General features: G+C 39.0%; 1 protein-coding gene across 5 annotated transcripts in view; it reads right to left on the bottom strand.

Annotated features, from left to right (window-relative positions):
• The window catches only part of nectin1b (nectin cell adhesion molecule 1b), a 313,306-nt gene that overhangs the window by 73,410 nt on the left and 219,116 nt on the right, over positions 1–20,780 (bottom strand). For all 5 annotated transcript variants that reach the window (XR_013817234.1, XM_079825765.1, XM_079825763.1 and 2 more), the window contains exon 6: positions 15,932–16,079. Coding sequence is in view for 4 of the 5 variants with exons in the window: in XM_079825765.1 (XP_079681891.1) it covers positions 15,932–16,079 (148 nt within the window). In the remaining variant the exon portion in view is untranslated. The remainder of the gene's footprint in view (positions 1–15,931; positions 16,080–20,780) is intronic.

The raw sequence follows: 20,780 nt of genomic DNA on the forward strand, positions 1-20,780 counted from the left end.
CCTCTGTGTCAACATAAAATGAATTATTATCACAAACTCATCCCTAGGGATAGAAATTATGCCTTATTGCATTGTGCCTTTATCTGTTTTCACAGACTGCCCATCCATTGAGAATTGAATCTCAGTTCTTGACTCTGCCAGCAGTGTTCTTCATGATCAGCAACCAACCGCTGTGCCATTTAGGCCTCTGTGATGACTAAGAATTATGAGTTTGACTAATTCTTACACATATCATGTTAAAGCTGTCAACAGGCACTGGGTTCACATACTCTTATAGATGTGCCAGACTCTTACAGATAGCCAGACTCTTTGTCATGGCTTTGAAAAGCTTTGATTTGTACTTCACCTTGATTCAAGAACACTCTATTAATCTTTAATCAGTGCATAAACATCACACTAAATGACACTATCATCTATATACAATGAACTAGAATGAAGAATACATTTTTAAATGATCAAGACACATAAGGAAGATCAAGCTAAAGAAGCATTCCTCACTTTCCCCTCTCAGCATGATTTAAAAAAATAAAGAAATGTTTTCATTTTAAAGGATAGATTATAATTGTTGTACTTTTTTGTTACTTTAAATACTTTTTTGTGTGTTTAAATGTTAATTTACCAGGAATTATTATTCTTATTTTTATAACCTTTTTAAAGTAGAACTTTCCTGATTTTAACTATTTTTACTTATTTAAAAAAGTAATTTTAGCAATTTAATCTGGAAACAAATCTTTTTTTTTATTATTATTATAAATTGAAGGCTAATTGACCAGTAATTATCCTGTTGTGTTAGCAAATTCAACTTCTTTGCAAAAAAAAAAAAAAAAAAAGGATAAGTCATTACCATTATATATCCATCACTCCAAAAGACCAAAATCTACTGTACTTACGATCAATGTTCTGAAACACAATTTGAGCACGTTTTATTTCTCAATATCTAATGCAGTTAAAAGCATTCCTAATAGAAGTACAAGCATCGACAAGCACAAAACAACAGCTCTATCACTGAAACATCAGCAACAAGCAGATGAGGACTACTGTTCACCAGGGACATGCAGACAAAACATGCTTGCAAGGCAACACAGGGTGAGAAAAGAGACCAACGGAAGCAGGAAGACATGTTATAGCATTTTGAGCAGAGTTTTCAGTGTGGGTCAGTATAAAGTAGTTTTGGATTTAGAAGTAAAACTAAATGAGAAACCTCTTGAGGAATGATTGTTACACAAATAACTTTTCATCAAAGGAGTGCATGATGAAAGTGCACACTTCAAAAAGCTCAACGTTGTAGCTTGCACACATCATTTAGGCTTTTCTTCATCTTTGGCTTCAGCAAAGTCATCCAAAAACTGTACTGCATTTGTGGTCTGGTCAAAACAGTAAAATCTTAAGTTGAAAAGATTTTTTTTTTTTTTTTTGAAAGTATTGATTCAAGAATTAATTAATAGAATCCAGTTTTCTGAGACTTTTCAAAAAAAAAAAAGTCTTGTGTCTGGAGACTTAGATATAATTCCTTATATTTTTATATTCCTTAGATTTATGTGATACAAACCAAAATCTACAACTCATCCCTTAACATGAACGCAGATTATATTTTGTAAATTAATTCATTAATTATGTCACCCCATATCAAATTAAACAGTAGGACTTTGTATTTAAATTATTAGGACTAATTATTTAAATAATTAGGCAGAGATAGACAGACGGATGGATGGATGGATGGATGGATGGATGGATGGATGGATGGATGGATGGATGGATGGATGGATGGATGGATGGACAGGCAGGCATAGATAGATAGATAGATAGATAGATAGATAGACAGACAGACAGACAGACAGACAGACAGACAGACAGACAGACAGACAGACAGACAGACAGGGATGGATGATGGATGGACGGACATAGATAGATAGATAGATAGATAGATAGATAGATAGATAGATAGATAGATAGATAGATAGATAGATAGATAGATAGATAGATAGATAGATAGATAGATAGATAGATAGATAGATAGATAGATAGATAGATAGATAGATAGATAGATAGATAGATAGAGATGGATGATGGTCCGGGACATAGATAGATAGATAGATAGATAGATAGATAGATAGATAGATAGATAGATAGATAGATAGATAGATAGATAGATAGATAGATAGATAGATAGATAGATAGATAGATAGATAGATAGATAGATAGATAGATAGATAGATAGATAGATAGATAGATAGACAGACAGACAGAGAGACAGACAGACAGACAGACAGACAGACAGACAGATAGATAGATAGATAGATAGACAGACAGACAGACAGACAGACAGACAGACAGACAGACAGACAGTATATATATAGAGATAGACAGACCGACATGGATGGATGGATGGACAGACAGAGATAGACAGACAGACATAGATAGACAGACAGACAGATAGACTATTTCTTATTTTAAACTTTATATTTTATATAAAAAATCCAGAAAATCTGAAAGTCTTTTGTCGATTTCTATTGTCACACCAGTATGGCGATGCTCACGTACAGTAGTGATTTCACAGCAGTGACTCATTTCTAATTGGTTCATCCAATGATCTCATGACTTACCCCGTGTGACCACACTCCCCCACTGATCTTTTGTAGAATTCGTCACATTATTTCCTAATCATGCTCAAATGCTGCTCACACAGAGCTCAACAGACAAAACTGGAGGCCATCATGCCACACAGAGACTTCGGAAAAGGGGTTGACTAGGAGGCCGTGGCCTTTACTTTCCTGGTGGGGGATTCAGGCTTCTCTGGGGCCACAGTCCCAGGGGCCTCTGGCTTTGTCACACAGCTATCAGCCACTGCAATGCTAGGATCCAGAGAGAGAGAGAGAGTGGTTACTGAAGCAAAGCAGCAGAGAAAGACAGCGATACCAATGTGAGAGAGAGAGAGAGAGAGAGAGAGAGAGAGAGAGAGAGAGAGAGAGAGAGAGAGAGAGAGAGAGAGAGAGAGAGAGAGCCTCATTTGTTCATAATTCATTCCTCTGAGACAAAATCAGTGTGCTTTATTTGTCTCTTTAGGCGTGTGGATTGATTGCAAGAGAGAACATGGGCAGATGCCAGGTCTTTAGCAGACTACTCCATCTTAGGTGCCATTTCACAAGGACGGCTGAAGCGGATTGACTCTTGACACAGATAAAAGGTGCTACTGTGTGCATGTTAGAGCTACAGCAGAGCGCTTCGTTTTGACACTTATTGCAGCTGCACGGGGTGATTTACATTTACCGACAAACACAAGTGCTCCATTTACTGCTGGGTGGTAAATTCAGGGTTCTTGTGGGAAAACAAAAGCACTAAGTTAAATTATGATTATTTGAAAACCCCCTTATTTTTCCTTCATAAATAATGACATTCATGGCAAACATAAGAAATTACATTTAGGCAGGGAAAATAACGCATCCTGAGTAAATCACAGAGGGACAGCAGACGAAAGCAAACAAACAGCTAAGAGGTCTACATGTGCTGTTATCCAGGGGGAAACAAGAGTGCCCATGAAAAAGAAAATACAAAAGTAAAACACATTAACTATTTTCAGAAACTTCTTTCAAGGGATTTTTTCTTTTCTTTTCATAAGTATTATTGGTTTCACTTTATTTTGATGGTCCCTTTAACGCATTCTGTTGACTATAAGTAACATTTAACCTACATGTCTACTAAGTGTTAGGAGAGTATTACTTGAATGGTAGGGCTAGGGTTAGAATAAGTTGAAGTACTTGCAAAGTTCCTTATAGTCAGTAGCATGTCTGTTGGAGGATGACAATAAAGAGTTTTAAGCAGGTATTAAGTAGACAATCTACTAATACTCTAATGAGAGTTAGTTGAAGTGTAGTTGCAGAGTTACTTATAGTCAACAAAATTTTGGGCATTTGCATCTCCCATTGTCATAAAAAAGTTGAATTATCTTATATTTTAAGAGACAATTGGCCTTGATGAGGATCTGCAGGAATCTTGTTTTTTTTTTTTTTTGCATGTTGGTTGACTGATTTGAAAGGACACATTCTTTCAAAATTCTTTTCAAATCTGTTTGTGCATATATCTGCAAATTTACAAAGTTCATAGTTTCCCACAAAGGGATTTATTCTATAACAAAGAACACTGATCTAGACCTGCCTAAACGCTGATTGAAGTCCATATATTACTTTCTCAAATGTCTACGACACGATTTGACATTTTAGCATAATGCCCACCCAAAGGCATAGGCTACGTACATAAAAAGATAAAGCTTCATTAAACTGTATTGTCGCCATGTCATTGAGACAGGGTGTTTTAATACAAAAGCAAAATCCCTTAATTGGCTTTGCGAAAATGGCGGAATTTAGGAATCGGTGGTTAAAATTCATGTATAACGCTGTTCCTGAGTAGAACCTAAAAGTTAGCTTGTGTACAGTGCATTTTACCAGCTTCCACACCTAAATTAATTAGAACTATACATTTCAGAATGTTTTTAAACTATATTTCATGTTGTCACTATACATCTGAAAGGTAAGATAATTACAATATAAAAACATACCACTGTGAAACGTTCTGTTCAAGTTTGGTCAATCTGCTTGATCATACACACATTTTCAGAATCTGACTCAGGCTTGAACTGATACGTTAATACTGAAGACATTATAACTGTGTGTTTACAGTTTTTAAAAAGGCTTTAAAAGCCTTATGCTGCGTTCACACCGAATGCGAATAGAGCGTCTGGAGCGATTTCCATGTTAAGTCAATGTAATGACGCGTTGATCAGCGTCTGGAGGTCCTGCGGCACGATAGACGTGTTTAGCGTGGCGCGATGGACATTGTTTTGCCTCATTCGTGCGTCCAGTTCACACGAAAGACATGATTTGAGCGTCTTGCGCAAGTGATTTTATTTGGTGCTTTTTGTGCATTCACGCGTTTGACGCGAATTCGCGTCTGACGCCAGAGTTGAAAAAATCGAAACTTTGGCGTTGGTTCGCGCCACGTGCTGCTTGTTGCTGCCACGTGGTGAAGTGACGTGATAAACGAATGGTAAGTCAATAGCGGATGAGATCCAAAACCCTGCTACTGTTATTGTGTCACAAAATGTCGTTTTAAGACTTTTTTCAGGCGAGAATGTAGTTGTTTAAAGCTCAAATCTGGAGTTTATTTATAAAAAGAGCACCTTTTTGAAAATTGTATCTGGCATTTTCGGAGTTGCAAGATTCCAGATCTAACGGGCGATCTTTGGTCTCATGAATCTATCATTTGTTCCCTGGCAAATCGTTTTGGCTGAGGGCAAAGTGAAGTTTCCTAACTTAATTTTTTTAGGCTATTTAACTTTACCGTTGTAGCCTACTAGCGCTGACTTTGTTTGACTGAATTGTTTGCTTTATTTATTGAATAGCTTCTCATACTGTCACAGGGTGTTTTGGTGTTGGTTCATGTTCATTGTTCATTGTTCTTGGTTCTGTTTATGTTTGAGTTTGTCATGTTCACAGTCTTGTCGTGCACTTCCTGGTTTTGTCATGTTTCAGTGTCATGTGAATCCCATGCCCTCATGTGATCTTGTGTCTTGTCCTGTCATTGGTTCATTGTCTCATCACTGTTCACAGGTGTCACTTGTCTTGTCATTAGTCTGTGTGTGTATTTAAGCCCTCATGTTTGCCATGTGTTTTTGTCAAGTATTGAATGTTGTAACCCGCTGTCGGTGAGTTTCGTTATGGTTAATGCCAAGTCCTTGTTTTGATTTATGTTAATATTTATGTTTTGTTTGGAATAAAGTACTGCACATGGGTCCTTCAACTTGCCTCCAGTGGAGTAACTCGTTACAGAATACTTGACCTACAAAATGGACCCAGCAGTTGCTGCTTGCTTCATCTACGCCAGGAGAATCAAGCCATTGAAAACTACGTGGAGGAATTTTGTGGACTCTGTCACTTAGTTGATTTTAATGACGTGGCGCTTAAAGACATTTTTTGTTTTGGTTTGAATAAGCCTATTAGCTCCAGACTTCCTGGAGGCATGATCCACTGGTCATTGGCCAAGTATATTGACTATGCACTTCAGTTGAGTGGCTCATCTTTTACTGTGGGAGCGGGGGATGAGGAGCTCCACGTTCCCACAGTACTCTCCACCCCAGTGAGCCCAGCCCACGTCCATGCTCCAGCCCACGTCCAGGCTCCAGCCCAAGGCCCCGTCCAGGCTCCAGCCCAAGGCCCCGTCCAGGCTCCAGCCCAAGGCCCCGTCCAGGCTCCAGCCCAAGGCCCCGTCCAGGCTCCAGCCCAAGGCCCCGTCCAGGCTCCAGCCCAAGGCCCCGTCCAGGCTCCAGCCCAAGGCCCCGTCCAGGCTCCAGCCCACGGCCCCGTCCAGGCTCCAGCCCACGGCCCCGCTGTCCCGCCCAAGAAAATTTTGGGGGGGGGCAAGGGGTACAGGGAGGCCATGAAGGCCCCGCCTCTGTGGCCTGATGAACTCCCGTTACCGCCATGGCCTGATGAACTGCCGTTACCGCCATGGCCCGGTGAACTGCCGTTGCCGCCATGGCCTGATGAACTCCCGTTGCCGCCATGGCCCGGTGAACTGCCGTTGCCGCCATGGCCACCCACGCCTGAGGGTCCAGGTCCTCCCACGCCTGAGGGTCCAGGTCCTCCCACGCCTGAGGGTCCAGGTCCGCCCACGCCTGAGGGTCCAGGTCCGCCCACGCCACAGGGTCCAGGTCCGCCCACGCCTCAGGGTCCAGGTCCGCCCACGCCTCAGGGTCCAGGTCCGCCCACGCCACAGGGTCCAGGTCCGCCCACGCCACAGGGTCCAGGTCCGCCCACGCCACAGGGTCCTGGTCCGCCCACGCCCCAGGGTCCAGGTCCGCCCACGCTCCCAGGCCCGTCCAGGTCATGTCTGGGTCCGGAGCCCCTGCACGGGCCTGGCCCACCATCCCTCCCCCAAGACCGCCCCCCAAGACTTTTTGTTAAGACTCTCGGTTAGGCCATGGGTGTTATGGTATTGTTTGGGCGTCAGGGGCCGCCCATAGAGGGGGGGATCTGTCACAGGGTGTTTTGGTGTTGGTTCATGTTCATTGTTCTTGGTTCTGTTTATGTTTGAGTTTGTCATGTTCACAGTCTTGTCGTGCACTTCCTGGTTTTGTCATGTTTCAGTGTCTTGTGAATCCCATGCCCTCATGTGATCTTGTGTCTTGTCCTGTCATTGGTTCATTGTCTCATCACTGTTCACAGGTGTCACTTGTCTTGTCATTAGTCTGTGTGTGTATTTAAGCCCTCATGTTTGCCATGTGTTTTTGTCAAGTATTGAATGTTGTAACCCGCTGTCGGTGAGTTTCGTTATGGTTAATGCCAAGTCCTTGTTTTGATTTATGTTTTGTTTGGAATAAAGTACTGCACATGGGTCCTTCAACTTGCCTCCAGTGGAGTAACTCGTTACACATACCTTTTACTTATACTTTTACAATGGGTATTATTGATCACACATAAACTGACATTTAACAAAAAGAGACTGGATTGTCTTTTATGTCATATTTAATTTTATTACAGTGATAATCATATATATGCACATTTATTCAAGGTATAAGGTATATATCAAGGTATGCGTTGCCTGAACCACATTTGTTTGGCTATTAATGTTTAATATTTGTTTTAATGAAAATTAAAAGAGGCAGACTGGTGTTTTATGACATATTTGTTTTATTGTAGACTAAAATATACCTACAGGACTGAGAGCAAGCTGAGTGACGCTATCAAGAACACTGCTGTTCCATTAGCAGAGTACCGGACTTGTGTCCTCCCGTCCTCGGGAGTTCGTTCTCCCGAGTCGAACTTGGCAAGTCTGAACTTAGGTGCGGGACAGGCGGAAGTACCGCTGAAAGCGGCCGTCATCCAGGCGCAGCTCCTAGAGCGTCTTGAACGCGCGTCTATTAAGCTTCAAACGCTCGATTTATACGCGTGTCCAATTCGCTGTGGACGCACGAGTGGATTTAAAATGTTCAAGCGTCCAACTAGACATGATAGACGCGAATTTGACGCTCTAGTCGCTTTCGGTGTGAACGCAGCATTATGGTAAGGGGCGTTACATTTCCGACACATGCTTGAGGTGTTTGACCAATCACAACACACTGGGTCAGCTGCCCAATCAGAGCACCCTGGACTTTTCGGAGGGAGGGGCTTTGTTCAGAGAGACTGGGAATGGAGATACTGCAATAATGTACAGTATTAAACCTTTTTTATTGAACATTAAAGCTTGTTAACCTGTTCTGTTACACCCAGTATAGCCTACATATATAGAAATTATCTTTTAAACAGTGAAGCAGGTTTGCTAAAATATAAAAAAATTATAATAAAGGATTATGCCCAAAATTAATAAAATATTTTCTTCTTTTCAAGTTTAATTATTTTAATGAGGCTTTTCTTTACTCTTTTGTTGTATTATTTGTCAGATTATTATTTATTTTTTTCAAATATTAATAAGCAGCGAAGGAGGTTCGTTAAAATATTGTTTTTAAAATAAATAATTAAGGATTATAGCTAAATTTGTAATATTTTTTTTTCTTTTCAATAGATTCATTATTTTAATGAGACTTTCCTCCCCTCAGGACAGTTGAATAATTTAGATTATTTTTTGAATGAATGTAAACAAAACGTCCATCATAGAAGAAGTGTTTTCAAGTCACAGTATGGATGTTTTTTTTTTCTTTTCTTTTTTTTATTGAAAAGTCCAGACATTAAGTGCATGTCATTAAATCCAAGTGTCCTTGAATAACTGGAATGTTTGAGATACTTCGCGCAGTTGAACAGACCAGCTCTCTTTAGAGCAAATGATGCCTAATTCTGCTTCCAAACCAAAATAATTCACAAAATGAAATGGCATGGATTCAGAGAGGGCCTCTCAAATGAGCATCATAATTTCATCACGGATATAATTAAGAACTCAGGTGGATCCTGTGCCAGATTTCATGCACCCTCACACTGGTTTGCCAAGGCGATATTCCCATGAAGGACAGAAGCCAACACTCTCCTGCGAGGGATTAATTATCCTCTCAGAAGGACAGATTACCACTAACTTTAAAAATCACAAGTTAAATGGGGATAAACTGTAATATGGTGCTTTTGCTGATCCAAGTGTCTCAGTATGGGTTGAAAGTGATATTAGTGCCTATGATTCAATGGTTTTGTGAAGCATGATTAAAGAAGTTGGTAATGTGACCCATTTTGGAAGCATAAGGGTGTTCACTTCTCCGTATGGCAGTGAAGAAAGCCATATGTCCACACATTCATCTCCTGCAGTTTATATTTTTTTATGAGGGCAGTGGCCACATTGGATTTTGGCCTGCTCATTGAGCATTTTAAGAAGGGTCTCAGAGGGAATATTTAGCTGGGAAAGGGTTGCAAGTCCTGTGCAATATGTTTCGGCAGTCTCGGCCTAACAAATTACAGTAGGAAATATTGTGACTGAGTTACCCTGGACCACATCAGGTCAGAAGTCAGTGTTACAACATTGTTATATGATGCATATATTGCTGATTGATTCACCATCTGCTGTCAGAACGTCTCGGTTACATATGTAACCCTCGTTCCCTGAAGGACGGAACAGAGACGTTACGTCGGAACAACTGACGTAATGAGATCCCATTTCGCCAGTCTTCTAACGTAACGTCGAATGTTACTGACTGAAAGGGAACTGCTTTATTTATATAATTTAATATCTTAAAGCTACACTGTGTGATATTTTCCCCCATCTAGTGGTGAAAAGGTATATGACCATCCATGGAATTTTAGTTTCTGTTCCTCTCAATTCCGATTTCGTTTCAACTCCTACGGTGGCCGATTTAGTCCAAGATTAACATGTGGACGACCTCGTCCACATTCGACACGGTGCCTGTGGGATATTTGGAACTCAACTGGCCTAATTATTCGGCTAGAAAGAACTGCAGCTAATCCAGAGTGAACTTTGATGATAGTAATGTTTATTCAGTCATCCAATTGCAAGGCATAAACAGGTTTGCGTGGATATGTACATAAATGTGGTTTCTGTGAGAGAACAAATAAGGATGGTAAATATACATACACAGTTAAGAACTGTATAACTATACTTATAAGTTACATTTGTATAATGTAACCGTAAACCAGAGCTTATTGTACCATATATAGGCGCTAAATGCAGTTGCATTAAAAGGAGCGGAGCTGCCGCTGCTAACAAGCGGTGTCCGGTTACAAAAGTGTGTGCGCCGCTTTAACGTTAACACTGCAGTGCGCTCTGTTTAACAATTGTTAATATGCCGATCAGACCTGATACATATTTCCATCAACATACATTACAAGCAAATATTTTCTATAAACGAATAAACATTGTTGATAACAAAATAACTGAATGATTATTCAAATAGGTGAGCATTACGCTATTGTATGTTGACACAAAAATACTTCTGAGGTGACATCAACTGAATTACGCGACACACTCTAATGACACACTCTGAAACACATCTACAATGACAATAACTATTATTACTTACGGAGTTATTAACGCACAGAAATACCACACAAGGAAAAACAGACTTTTGAGGAATAAACAAGCCAGGAAAACTCCGTATAACTCTGTTACTGGACGCTGCTGAGATGAAAACACTCTGCACATGCACCAGACAAGTCTGAACAAGTTGACGCGCACATGCGCGAGGCAGAGAATTTTGTACAGTGCCATCGAGTATTAAAACCGTTTAAAACGCGAAAAGCGAAGCTTGAATTTACGGGTATGTCCCTCTTTGGCTAATGTACTTTCAAGATGGAGGGGCAACATGGCGACCACCGTTAGATCCCATTACCTTATGTATTTTCAATGGCATATTATAAACTTACGAGAATACTTTATTACTTGAAAGAAGTAAATATACATTAATGAGCACATATATTTTTGAAATAACTAAGTGTTTTTAGCTAAGAATAGACTAAAAAAGTTACACAGTGTAGCTTTAAATACTGTAAGAATGTGCAATATTGCTAATCTGCCTATAAAAACTGCCTATAAAATTTATATTGATACATCTACTGATAAGATCGTTGACCGAAAGCACTGAAAAAAAATCAAAGGGCCCTATTTTAAAGCACACGACACAGGAGCACTTAGGGCGTGTCTGAATCTACTTTTGCTAATTTAACGACGGAAAAAAGGCAGACGCAATGGTCCAAAAGGGTTGTACCTAGTCTTGTAATGAGTCATGGGTGTAACACACTGCGTGTTACCTTTCTGACATGATGACGTCATACGCAGTGAAGAATAACAACACCAAAGTCGCGCATTTGAGGTTAAAAAGTATATAAATGTAAATTTTTTTTAGAAAATGGCCAATGGTTTCGCTAGATAAGACCCTATTCCTCGGCTGGGATCGTGCAGAGCCTCTGTAGCCCTTCGAAGTCCTTTGAAACTGCATTGATTTGGACCTTCAACCCGTTGGTTGCCATTGAAGTCCATTATGTGAATAAAAATCCTTGAATGTTTTTCTTGAAAAACTAAAAAAAATATCGACTGAAGAAAGAAAGACATGAACATCTTGGATGAGATGAAGGTGGGTAAATTATCAGGAAATTTTCATTTTGAAGTGAACTAATACTTTAAATAATGTGACTCAGGACATTGATAAATGCGTAAGCATGAAACTAGCAAAACACCTGGCGCCATATTGCGTAAGGTGTGTGATAGGGCCCATTCTCTTGATCAGTACTTTTTTTGTTGTTGCTTTTTTTCTGTTATCTAAAGACAAACTGACTTGAAAATTGCATACATTTTTGTAGCATAAACCTTTAACTTAAAGGGTTAGTTCTCCATTGGCAAAATGTACTTTACACTCTCAAGACCCATAAAAGGTACTAAAGACGTCGTTACAAAGTCCATCTCACTACAGTGGTTCTACAATAATTTTATGAATCGACCAGAATAGTTTTTGTGCAAAAAAATAAATAAAAATAAGGACTTATAAAGTGATGACCGATTTCAAAACACTGCAGCATGAAGCTTCGAAGCGTTATGAATCAGTCAGTCGATTCAGCGGTTTGACACGCGATCCGAATCATGATTCGACTCGCTGATTCATAACGCTTCAAAGCTTCATGATGCGGTGTTAAGAATTCAGTCATCACTATATAAGTCGTTATTTAGGGTTTTTTTGCGCACAAAAACTATTCTCGCCGATTCCTCGAACGACATGAGGGTAAGTAATTAATGACAGAATTTTCATTTTTGGGTGAACTAGCCCTTTAATTTGGTTAGATTTAACCTTTAAAATGTTTTATTCTTATTATCTTATAAAGATAGCTTGTTAGGTATGTCTTTTTTTATTTTTAGACTTTTTTTTATACTAAAATAAATATAATAATATTTGTTTTATAAGATAAATAGTATAGTATTTATCTGTGTACTTATTTGTTTATTTGCATGTATTTTATGCATGAATTTAATAATTGTATTAATCATTTAATTACTGACTTAAAAGTAAATACAATCATTTTAAATGTAATAATATAAGATGTAAATTTGCAGTTTCCTAATATATTTCTGTCAACTCAGCACTCTATGATTACTCCAGATCATTTGTAGAGATACAACAACTTTTTAAGAACTTCTTCAGTTACAATGCTTTTGGGAAACAGTAATTCTAAGATCATTTGTACAGTATTTTCTTATTATGTTTTTGGGAAACGTGGCCCAGAACCCTAACTTATCATAACAATAACCTTCTCAACCAGATACTGGTAATCATGTAGATCACCAGGGCCAAAGTTTTTGGTCTTTCCAAGTTCCCATGTAGCCTTGAAGTGTGCGCTTAAAACCGCCGGCTGTCAAGTGTTCTGTTTATCTGGCATGCTTTGGGCTTTGACAGGCTCTGGTGCTAATCTGATGTGCCTCCTGCAATCAGCCCTGATTGAAACACCTGTCTCTCAAACTAAGAAATGGACAAATCAGGTCTACATAGCAATCAGGAAGCCTCTTTAACAAATAGGTAACATGCTCTTAAGCAATCAAGTGCATCCACTAACAGTAAAATGAGAGATGCATTCATAAATGCTTCTTTCTAGGATATTTTAAGTGTGATGACCCCAAAGTATTGAAGGTTGTTCTTTCATTAAGGTACCCAGAAGCCCGTCAAGATGATATGCAGAGTAATAGGCCTACTTTCAGAGACAGTCTTAAATGTTCACTCCAGCTGGGTCGCTGGCATTTCTGGAGTGTAAATCTTCTTAGTGACAGTGACAGGCTCTGCATTACTGTTTCAACCTTCTCTATCTTCAACCCTCAAAAGCAGTCTGCATTAATAAAAGTTAATTAAGGTTATCCACAAAATAATTGAAAATGCATTTTTTTGCTGTTTTGTTAAATAGAAAAATTTGATGTATGGATACATGAGGGTACTTGGTCATTTCCAAGGAGAACTGGACGACACATTGAATATTAGCAATAATGTTGCAACATCTTTGCTGAAGATATAACATTTCGCTACAGTATAACAAATAAAAAACTTGTGACTTTGATTGTTTTGTCTCACAAGTCTGACCATTTATCTCTCAATTGCAAGTTTACTGTATACCAAGCAATTCTAACTTTGTTTCTAGCAATTGCGAGAAGAAAAAAAAGAATTGAAAAGAAAAGTCACAATAACCTTTTTTTATTCTGTGGTGGAAACATGCTTCCATAATATCATGTATACAGTAATAATGTTAAAAGATTCACTTATAAAGACAGTAAGTACATGTCACAGCTATGATACTGAGAGAGATGGCTGCTTTCAAACACAGCTACATACTAAAAAGTTTCTGGATTGACAATTGTATTTAAATGTTGTTTTGAATCCGAAAATACGATAATTGACAGTTATGATCATAGCAACGGAAGGGACAAAAAAAACTAAACAAAAAGACATGGTTTCAAAATAGATCTGTGTATATATATATATATATATATACACACACACACACAGATCAGGCATAACATTATGACCTAATACTGTGGAGCTACTGTGTTGGTACCCCTTTTTGCTGCCAAATCAGTCCTGATCCGTCGAGGCATGGACTCCCCTAGACCCCTGAAGGTGTCCTGTGGTATCTAGCACCAAGATATTATCAGCAGATCCTTTATGTCCTGTAATTTGCGAGGTGGGGCCTCCATGGATCGGACTTGGATTGGTTTGTTCAGCACATCCCACAGATTCTCGATTGTATTGAGATCTGGGGAATTTGGAGGCCAAGTCAACACCTCAAACTCGTTGTTGTGCTGCAACAGCCACCAGGGAATACCGTTTCCATGAAAGGGTGTACATGGTCTGCAACAATGCTTAGGTAGGTGGTCCGTGTCAAAGTAACATCCACATGGATGGCAGGACCCAAGGTTCCCTAGCAGAACACACTGCCTCAGCCGGCTAATTCATCAGACCAGGCCACCATCTTCTATTGCTCCGTGGTCCAGTTCTGATGCTCATGTGCCCACTTTTGGCACTTTCGGCAGTGGTTAGCATGGGCACCCTGACTGGTCTGCGGCTATGCTGCCCCATACGCAAGAAACTGTGATGCACTGTGTATTCTGACACCTTTCTATCAGAACCAGCATTAACTTATTGAGCAATTTGATCTACAGTAGCGCGTCTGTTTGATCGGACCACATTGGCCAGCCTTCGCTCCCCACGTGCATCAATGAGCCTTGGCCGCCCATGACCCTGTCACCGGTTCACCACTGTTCCTTCCTTGGACCACTTTTGATAGATACTTACCACTGCAGACCGGGAACACCCCACAAAAGCTGCAGTTTTGGAGATGCTCTGACCCAGTCGTCTAACCATCACAATTTGACCCTTGTCAAACTCGCTCAAATCTTTACACTTACCCATTTTTCCTGCTTCTAACACATTAACTTTGAGGACAAAATATTCACTTTCTGCCAAATATATCCCACCCACTAACAGGTGCCGTGATGTAGAGATAATCAGTGTTATTCACTTCACCTGTCACTGGTCATAATGTTATGCCTGATCGGTGTGTATGTATATATATATATATATATATATATATATATATATATATATATATATATATATATATATATATATATATATATATATATATATATATATATATATATATAGTATGTGCATGTGCGTGCGTGTTCATGTTTTTCTATCCCAGTGGGAACTTCAACCTGAATGTAGACTCATGTGGACTCAACCAGACTCATGTGGACTAAATTGAGGTCCCCATGAGGAAACAAGCTTATAAATCATACAGAATGAGTTTTTTTGAACAAAAATGCAGAAAGTTTTGTGTGATGGGTAGGTTTAGGGGTAGGGTAAGTGTAAGGGGATAGAATATACAGTTTGTACAGTATAAAAACCATTACGTCTATGGAGAGTCGAACCAGACGTTTGTGTGTGTGTGTGTGTGTGTGTGTGTGTGTGTGTGTGTGTGTGTGTGTGTGTGTGTGTGTGTGTGTGTGTGTGTGTGTGTGTGTGTGTGTGTGTGTGTGTGTGTGTGTGTGTGTAATATAATCAAAATTTTGATCAATATTGAGGTAAATTTTTTCTATATCACCCAACCCTATCTCCAAGTCAAAACTGAAATACAGACAAAACATATGATTAGAAAAATGCCCCAAAATAATTTTATCTAAAGCCCCAATACACATTTATTACTATGTTTATTATTATTGGTAGTTTTATTATAAACCAGGATTTCAGCTGTTTGTCAGTGTATGTACATTAGATAAGCAGCATGGACAGATTTGTTTCCAGATTTCTTTTCAGTAAAATCACACAAATTAAATGAAACTTCTGCTCGATGCTTCCCCTGTGTTGTAGATATATTCCTGCAGCAGTGCAAGCCATTGCATTAAGTGGTGGGGACAAAATTGGCCATTGCAAAAAGTGTCCACAATCATTGTCACCTGTGAGTGAAGTACTTACAGATCGTTGTCTGTTTCTGTACGGGGCTTCTGTCCTCTTCTGTACACCATACATATTGTGACCACCACTCCTACAATCAGGCCGCCAACAGCCACCACTCCCAAGATGCCAAATATACCGCCAGGAGGCCCCTGTGGCATCGGCTTTTCTGCAGGAGAACAGAAAGAAAGAGAATTGTAAATCGTCTCAATTAGAGCCCGATTCATCCCATATCACATATATACAGTAAGAGGTTCCAGGCTGACACAGCACCAGCTGACCACAGATAATGAAAACAACACTGTGTTTACACTCCTTCATTCCTGCATAGTAAATCAGCATGAAGAGAACGGCCTGTGGGATAAAGAATTCTCCTTTATTTTAGTGTTTACTTCTTTTACTCAAATACATAATTTACTCAACAATTGGGCCTAAAATTGACAACAGATTTCACAGTGAAAGCAGCATTCCATTTAATGAAACAAGTCGATTTTATAAGAGGCATGGTGCTTGAGTATTTTGAGGTGCCTCCGAGTGCTATTGAAGGAGAAAAAAATGCGCAAGGACTTGATTCGACGCAATTTGAGATGTAAATGTTGCACTCAAAAATGCTTGTAGAAGCGGGTTTAAACAAAGTCCTTCATTCATCACCAGAGAGAATTTTGTTGTGAGAAGTTCCAGCTAAAACATTCTGATTAAAAATTACGAGGTCAGAAAGAGTTGAAACATATGCATGGGTGGATCATTCACGATAAGTAATTTAATATTTAAATATTCATTTGTTTGAACTGAAATCTCATTTGTTTGCGAAATGTATGTATTTGGAATTTTCATGTTATGCTGACTTTAAGAAAAATAATCCAACGTGTTCTAATCAAACACACATCCTATAATGATGTTACAGGAATATACAGGATCCAAATATCAATTTGTCACCTTCACCCTTATTGTGCAAATTCACGCCACTTGGCCACTGCCCACAGGCACTCGAACTTGAATAAGTGGAATTGCAATTAAAATAAATTCAACATGGGAAAGCAGGTGATCCATTGGTCCATAAATCCTGTCTTTAAAACCGTGAAATATCTTTAAAAAAAAATGTTGGTAACACTTTAATTTAAGGTGACATAGTTACACATTACTACATGTACTTACTACAGTAATCATGGGTGACATTGGGGGGTTTGGGGGCATATTTATTGTAGTCATGGAGTTTCCTGATGTGAGCTGTCAGCTCCGGCAAGTTGGAGCAAGTCAGGCCTCCAGCGAGCGTTCTGAGAGAGATCTAAATCCACATGAATGGCCCATTCAGAGCAAAAGAAAGAAAAACTCACTGTTCAGAGAGTCAAGCTAGTCTAAAGTCTAGTAAATGGCAACCTCTTTAAGTTATTCATGATTGTGCCGATGAACACCACATCGTGTGAAAGAAATTGTTCTCGCTTGCGCCGACTGAAAACACACGGCGAGAAACACCATGAGACAGGAGAGACGTGCCTGATGTCGTGCCTTTGGACACTGTTTAGCCCTTCACAGTGGAGTAGTGGACGGGCATGCAAGTCATATAAAATTATTATTATGATTAGGCTACTTTTACTAAATTAATATTACAATTAATTTGCCCCGTAATATTTCACAGCTCATAACCGATGCGCAGCAAGGATATTAAAGATTAGTTAGATTAGCTTACTCCTCATTTAAAAAAAAAAGTTTTAACACAAAATACTTCTCGATTCACGAAAATACGATTTTTTTCACAATGGGCCACAGGTGAAATATTAAGAAAATAAATTAGATTAATCATTCATCATAAGAGAATATGCGCCGTTAATGCAGCGTCAGATGCCATAAGCTCGGTTAGTTTTTACTTTCAGTTTCTGTAGTGAATAATTGACTGGCGTTTGAGATTTCTTCACCGGCATAACTCAATATGATTGCGATATGATATCCACTGGCTCACCCTCATGGTTTAAGATGCTAATATTTTCAATATTGCGAAGTGACATTTTTCTTTATCACAGATGGACAAACAATGATTCACATTTCGAGTGCGTAATTTTACAGTGATAAAGTTAAGAAAATTATTAAATAGGCTAAAGGAGTAGCCTAAATAAAAGAGAAGGAAAAAACTTAAACTAGTTTGCTTAAAATTTCTGCGAATACTTTGCTGATGCAGGTACAAAAAAACAAACAAAAAAAGTATTGCCCCCCCCCCCCCAATTCAAGAATCAAATGTCGCCCATGCTAGTAATAATAGCAAATTGTGCATAACTACAAGTAACTAACCCACAAACCAAACCCTAACCCTAACTGTAACTCTATATTAATTACATATAGTTAATTAATATTACCCAGTAAGTACAATGTGACTGTCACCTTAAAGGTGTCATGAACTGGCTTCTTTTTTTTTTTTTATACTGTTGTCTAAGGTCAACTTAAGACATTTGCGTGGTTTTTACATTCAAAAACATCATTATGAATAAGTAATAGGCTATTTTCTGCCTTGGTTTTGAATCTCTCTGAAAAACGATCGGTTTTGATGGGCATGCCGCACTGAAGACTTGGAAGTAAACCCACGGCTAGGATTGGATAAGATTTGCATATTTTAATGAGCTTAGGGTGGGTTTATTCAGTACATTCTCAAAGTCATGGAACGATATGAGGGTGAGTAAATGATGACAACTTTTTCATTTTTAGGTGAACTATTCCACCGGTTATCCAAATAAAGGGAAAGAGCTGGGAGCAACACAATGCAACAGAAAGAAACTCCCTTTTCAAACATATTCAGTTTTACGTGTGGATAACAAGGCAAGGCGAATAACACTTTAAAACATCACTGTCTCAAAGGTTGCAAGAGGCTACATTCTCATAATGTTAGAGACAGAGAGCAAATAAACGTGTGAACATTAGTCGATGCTGTTGAGGTGTGAAGGTAAAAAGGTTTCTTCTGTAATCCTTGCATCAGGGTTGAAAGCAGCAGTTCCCTTTGTATTCAGCGGATAAAACTCAGGCAGAAAACACAAAAGCTGTACTGCAGTGCAGTGATCTCCACAGCCTAATAATATTAGCTTCTTGCTAGAGTGGGCCGTTAACTTTGTTCCCTAAGTACATTTGGTTGTTATGAGAATGCAGCCGACCAACCACATAAATATTGTTTAAGATCTGCTAAAAGAATCATTTTGTTTATGAATTTTTATTTTTAGCATGTAGGCTCAGTAAAAGAACATGAATTTAGGTGCTCTCCTTTAGAGGGCTGTAATTTTAGATGTTAATATTTATACAAAATTCCAGCAAAAACAATCAGACGTAGTGCATTCCAGCAAAGGCACATTCTCTCATGTAACACAACTGAGCAGCTGTTCGAGGTTGTTAAGCCACTGTTTTTTTTTGGCAGAATATTGGGGCAAATATGCTATGAAGACTGCGGCAGCTGTTGCTGACTTTATGATTGGACACTAGTTTGTGTCAAAAACAGTCAATGTTGGCAACAAATGTCAACATAGCATCCGATTCTACTGTCAAGGGTATCAAGCGGTGCAGTGTGACTGATTTCCAGCAGGGGGTGAGAGTGTTCACGGTGGCACCATATGTGCTACAGTCAGTCACATGTCACAATTTGTCTACACACACTAGACTACCGATCCAAATTATGTTCAGACGTGCACCACTTAGATTTAATCACTAAATGCAGCAGATGACAGAATTATTGTAGTCAGGAACCAGGCCAAGAAATGTAACATAACTGAACACAATAAGCGAAAGAAAAGCTCTTTGTGGCTGGGGTGATATATTTCTATCGCTCGTGTCATACATAACTTTTAATTATTGATGTTTAATGGCATTCTGCCTTGTTTTGCAAGAATTGTTGTGCTTCCATGGCTTTCTGGGAGATTGTACTGTCATATGCTGAGTGCTGAGTGTGATCGATTTGCTTGTTTGATTGATTTACATGCAAGTGATTTTACAGCCAGGAAAATAGCACAGCTTGGTGGTTGATCTTTTATAGTTCAAAAGACTTCATTGAAGTCTCAGGTTTCACTGAAATATCAGATTTGTCTGTGTTTCTCAAATTCATTAAGAGAAATAACAATAGATGCAAATTAAAGATGTTTTTACATGCTGTAACGGTTTAAAGGACCACTCCAATTTTGGGGAAAATAGGCTCATTTTCCAACTCCCCTAGAGTTAAACAGTTGAGTTTTACCGTTTTTGAGTCCATTCCGCTGATCTCCAGGATTCTGAATGATCTCCATTCAGCTTAGACCGTCAAGGTTTAAATTGGTAATTTTTTTGAGCGAGATGCTAACGGTCTAATCAGATTCAATGATCTATGCTAAGCTATGCTAAAAGTGCTACCACCAGAAGCAGGTTCTGATGACATACTCTTCTGATGACGAAATTCGCGTCACGCGAACTGTACGCTGACCCTCGCATAAACGGAGACCAACAAAAACACTTCATAACACAACATAACACACAGGAGATCGACAGGAAAACAGAGTAGCACAAATATATGAACATAAATGAGACCAAACACTGAACAAAGGGAACTTAGAGTATGTTTACACAACACCGTTTTCCATCTTTTTAATGCATTTTGGCCCTTCATTTACACAACAACCGCGCTTTGGGGGCCTGAAAACGAAAGATTTTGAAAACGATACCTTTACCGTCTCCATGTAAACAACAAAAACGCAAATCAGTGAAAACAGTGACTTCACACGCATGCGTTTTACATGTTCACGCATGCATCAATCAATCAATCAATCAATCAATCAATCAATCAATCAATCAATCAATCAATCAATCAATCAATCAATCAATCAATCAATCAATCAATCAATCAATCAATCAATCAATCAATCAATCAATC

This window comes from Gobio gobio (genome assembly GCF_949357685.1).
Source record: "Gobio gobio genome assembly, chromosome: 9".
Taxonomy (NCBI): Eukaryota; Metazoa; Chordata; class Actinopteri; order Cypriniformes; family Gobionidae; genus Gobio; species Gobio gobio.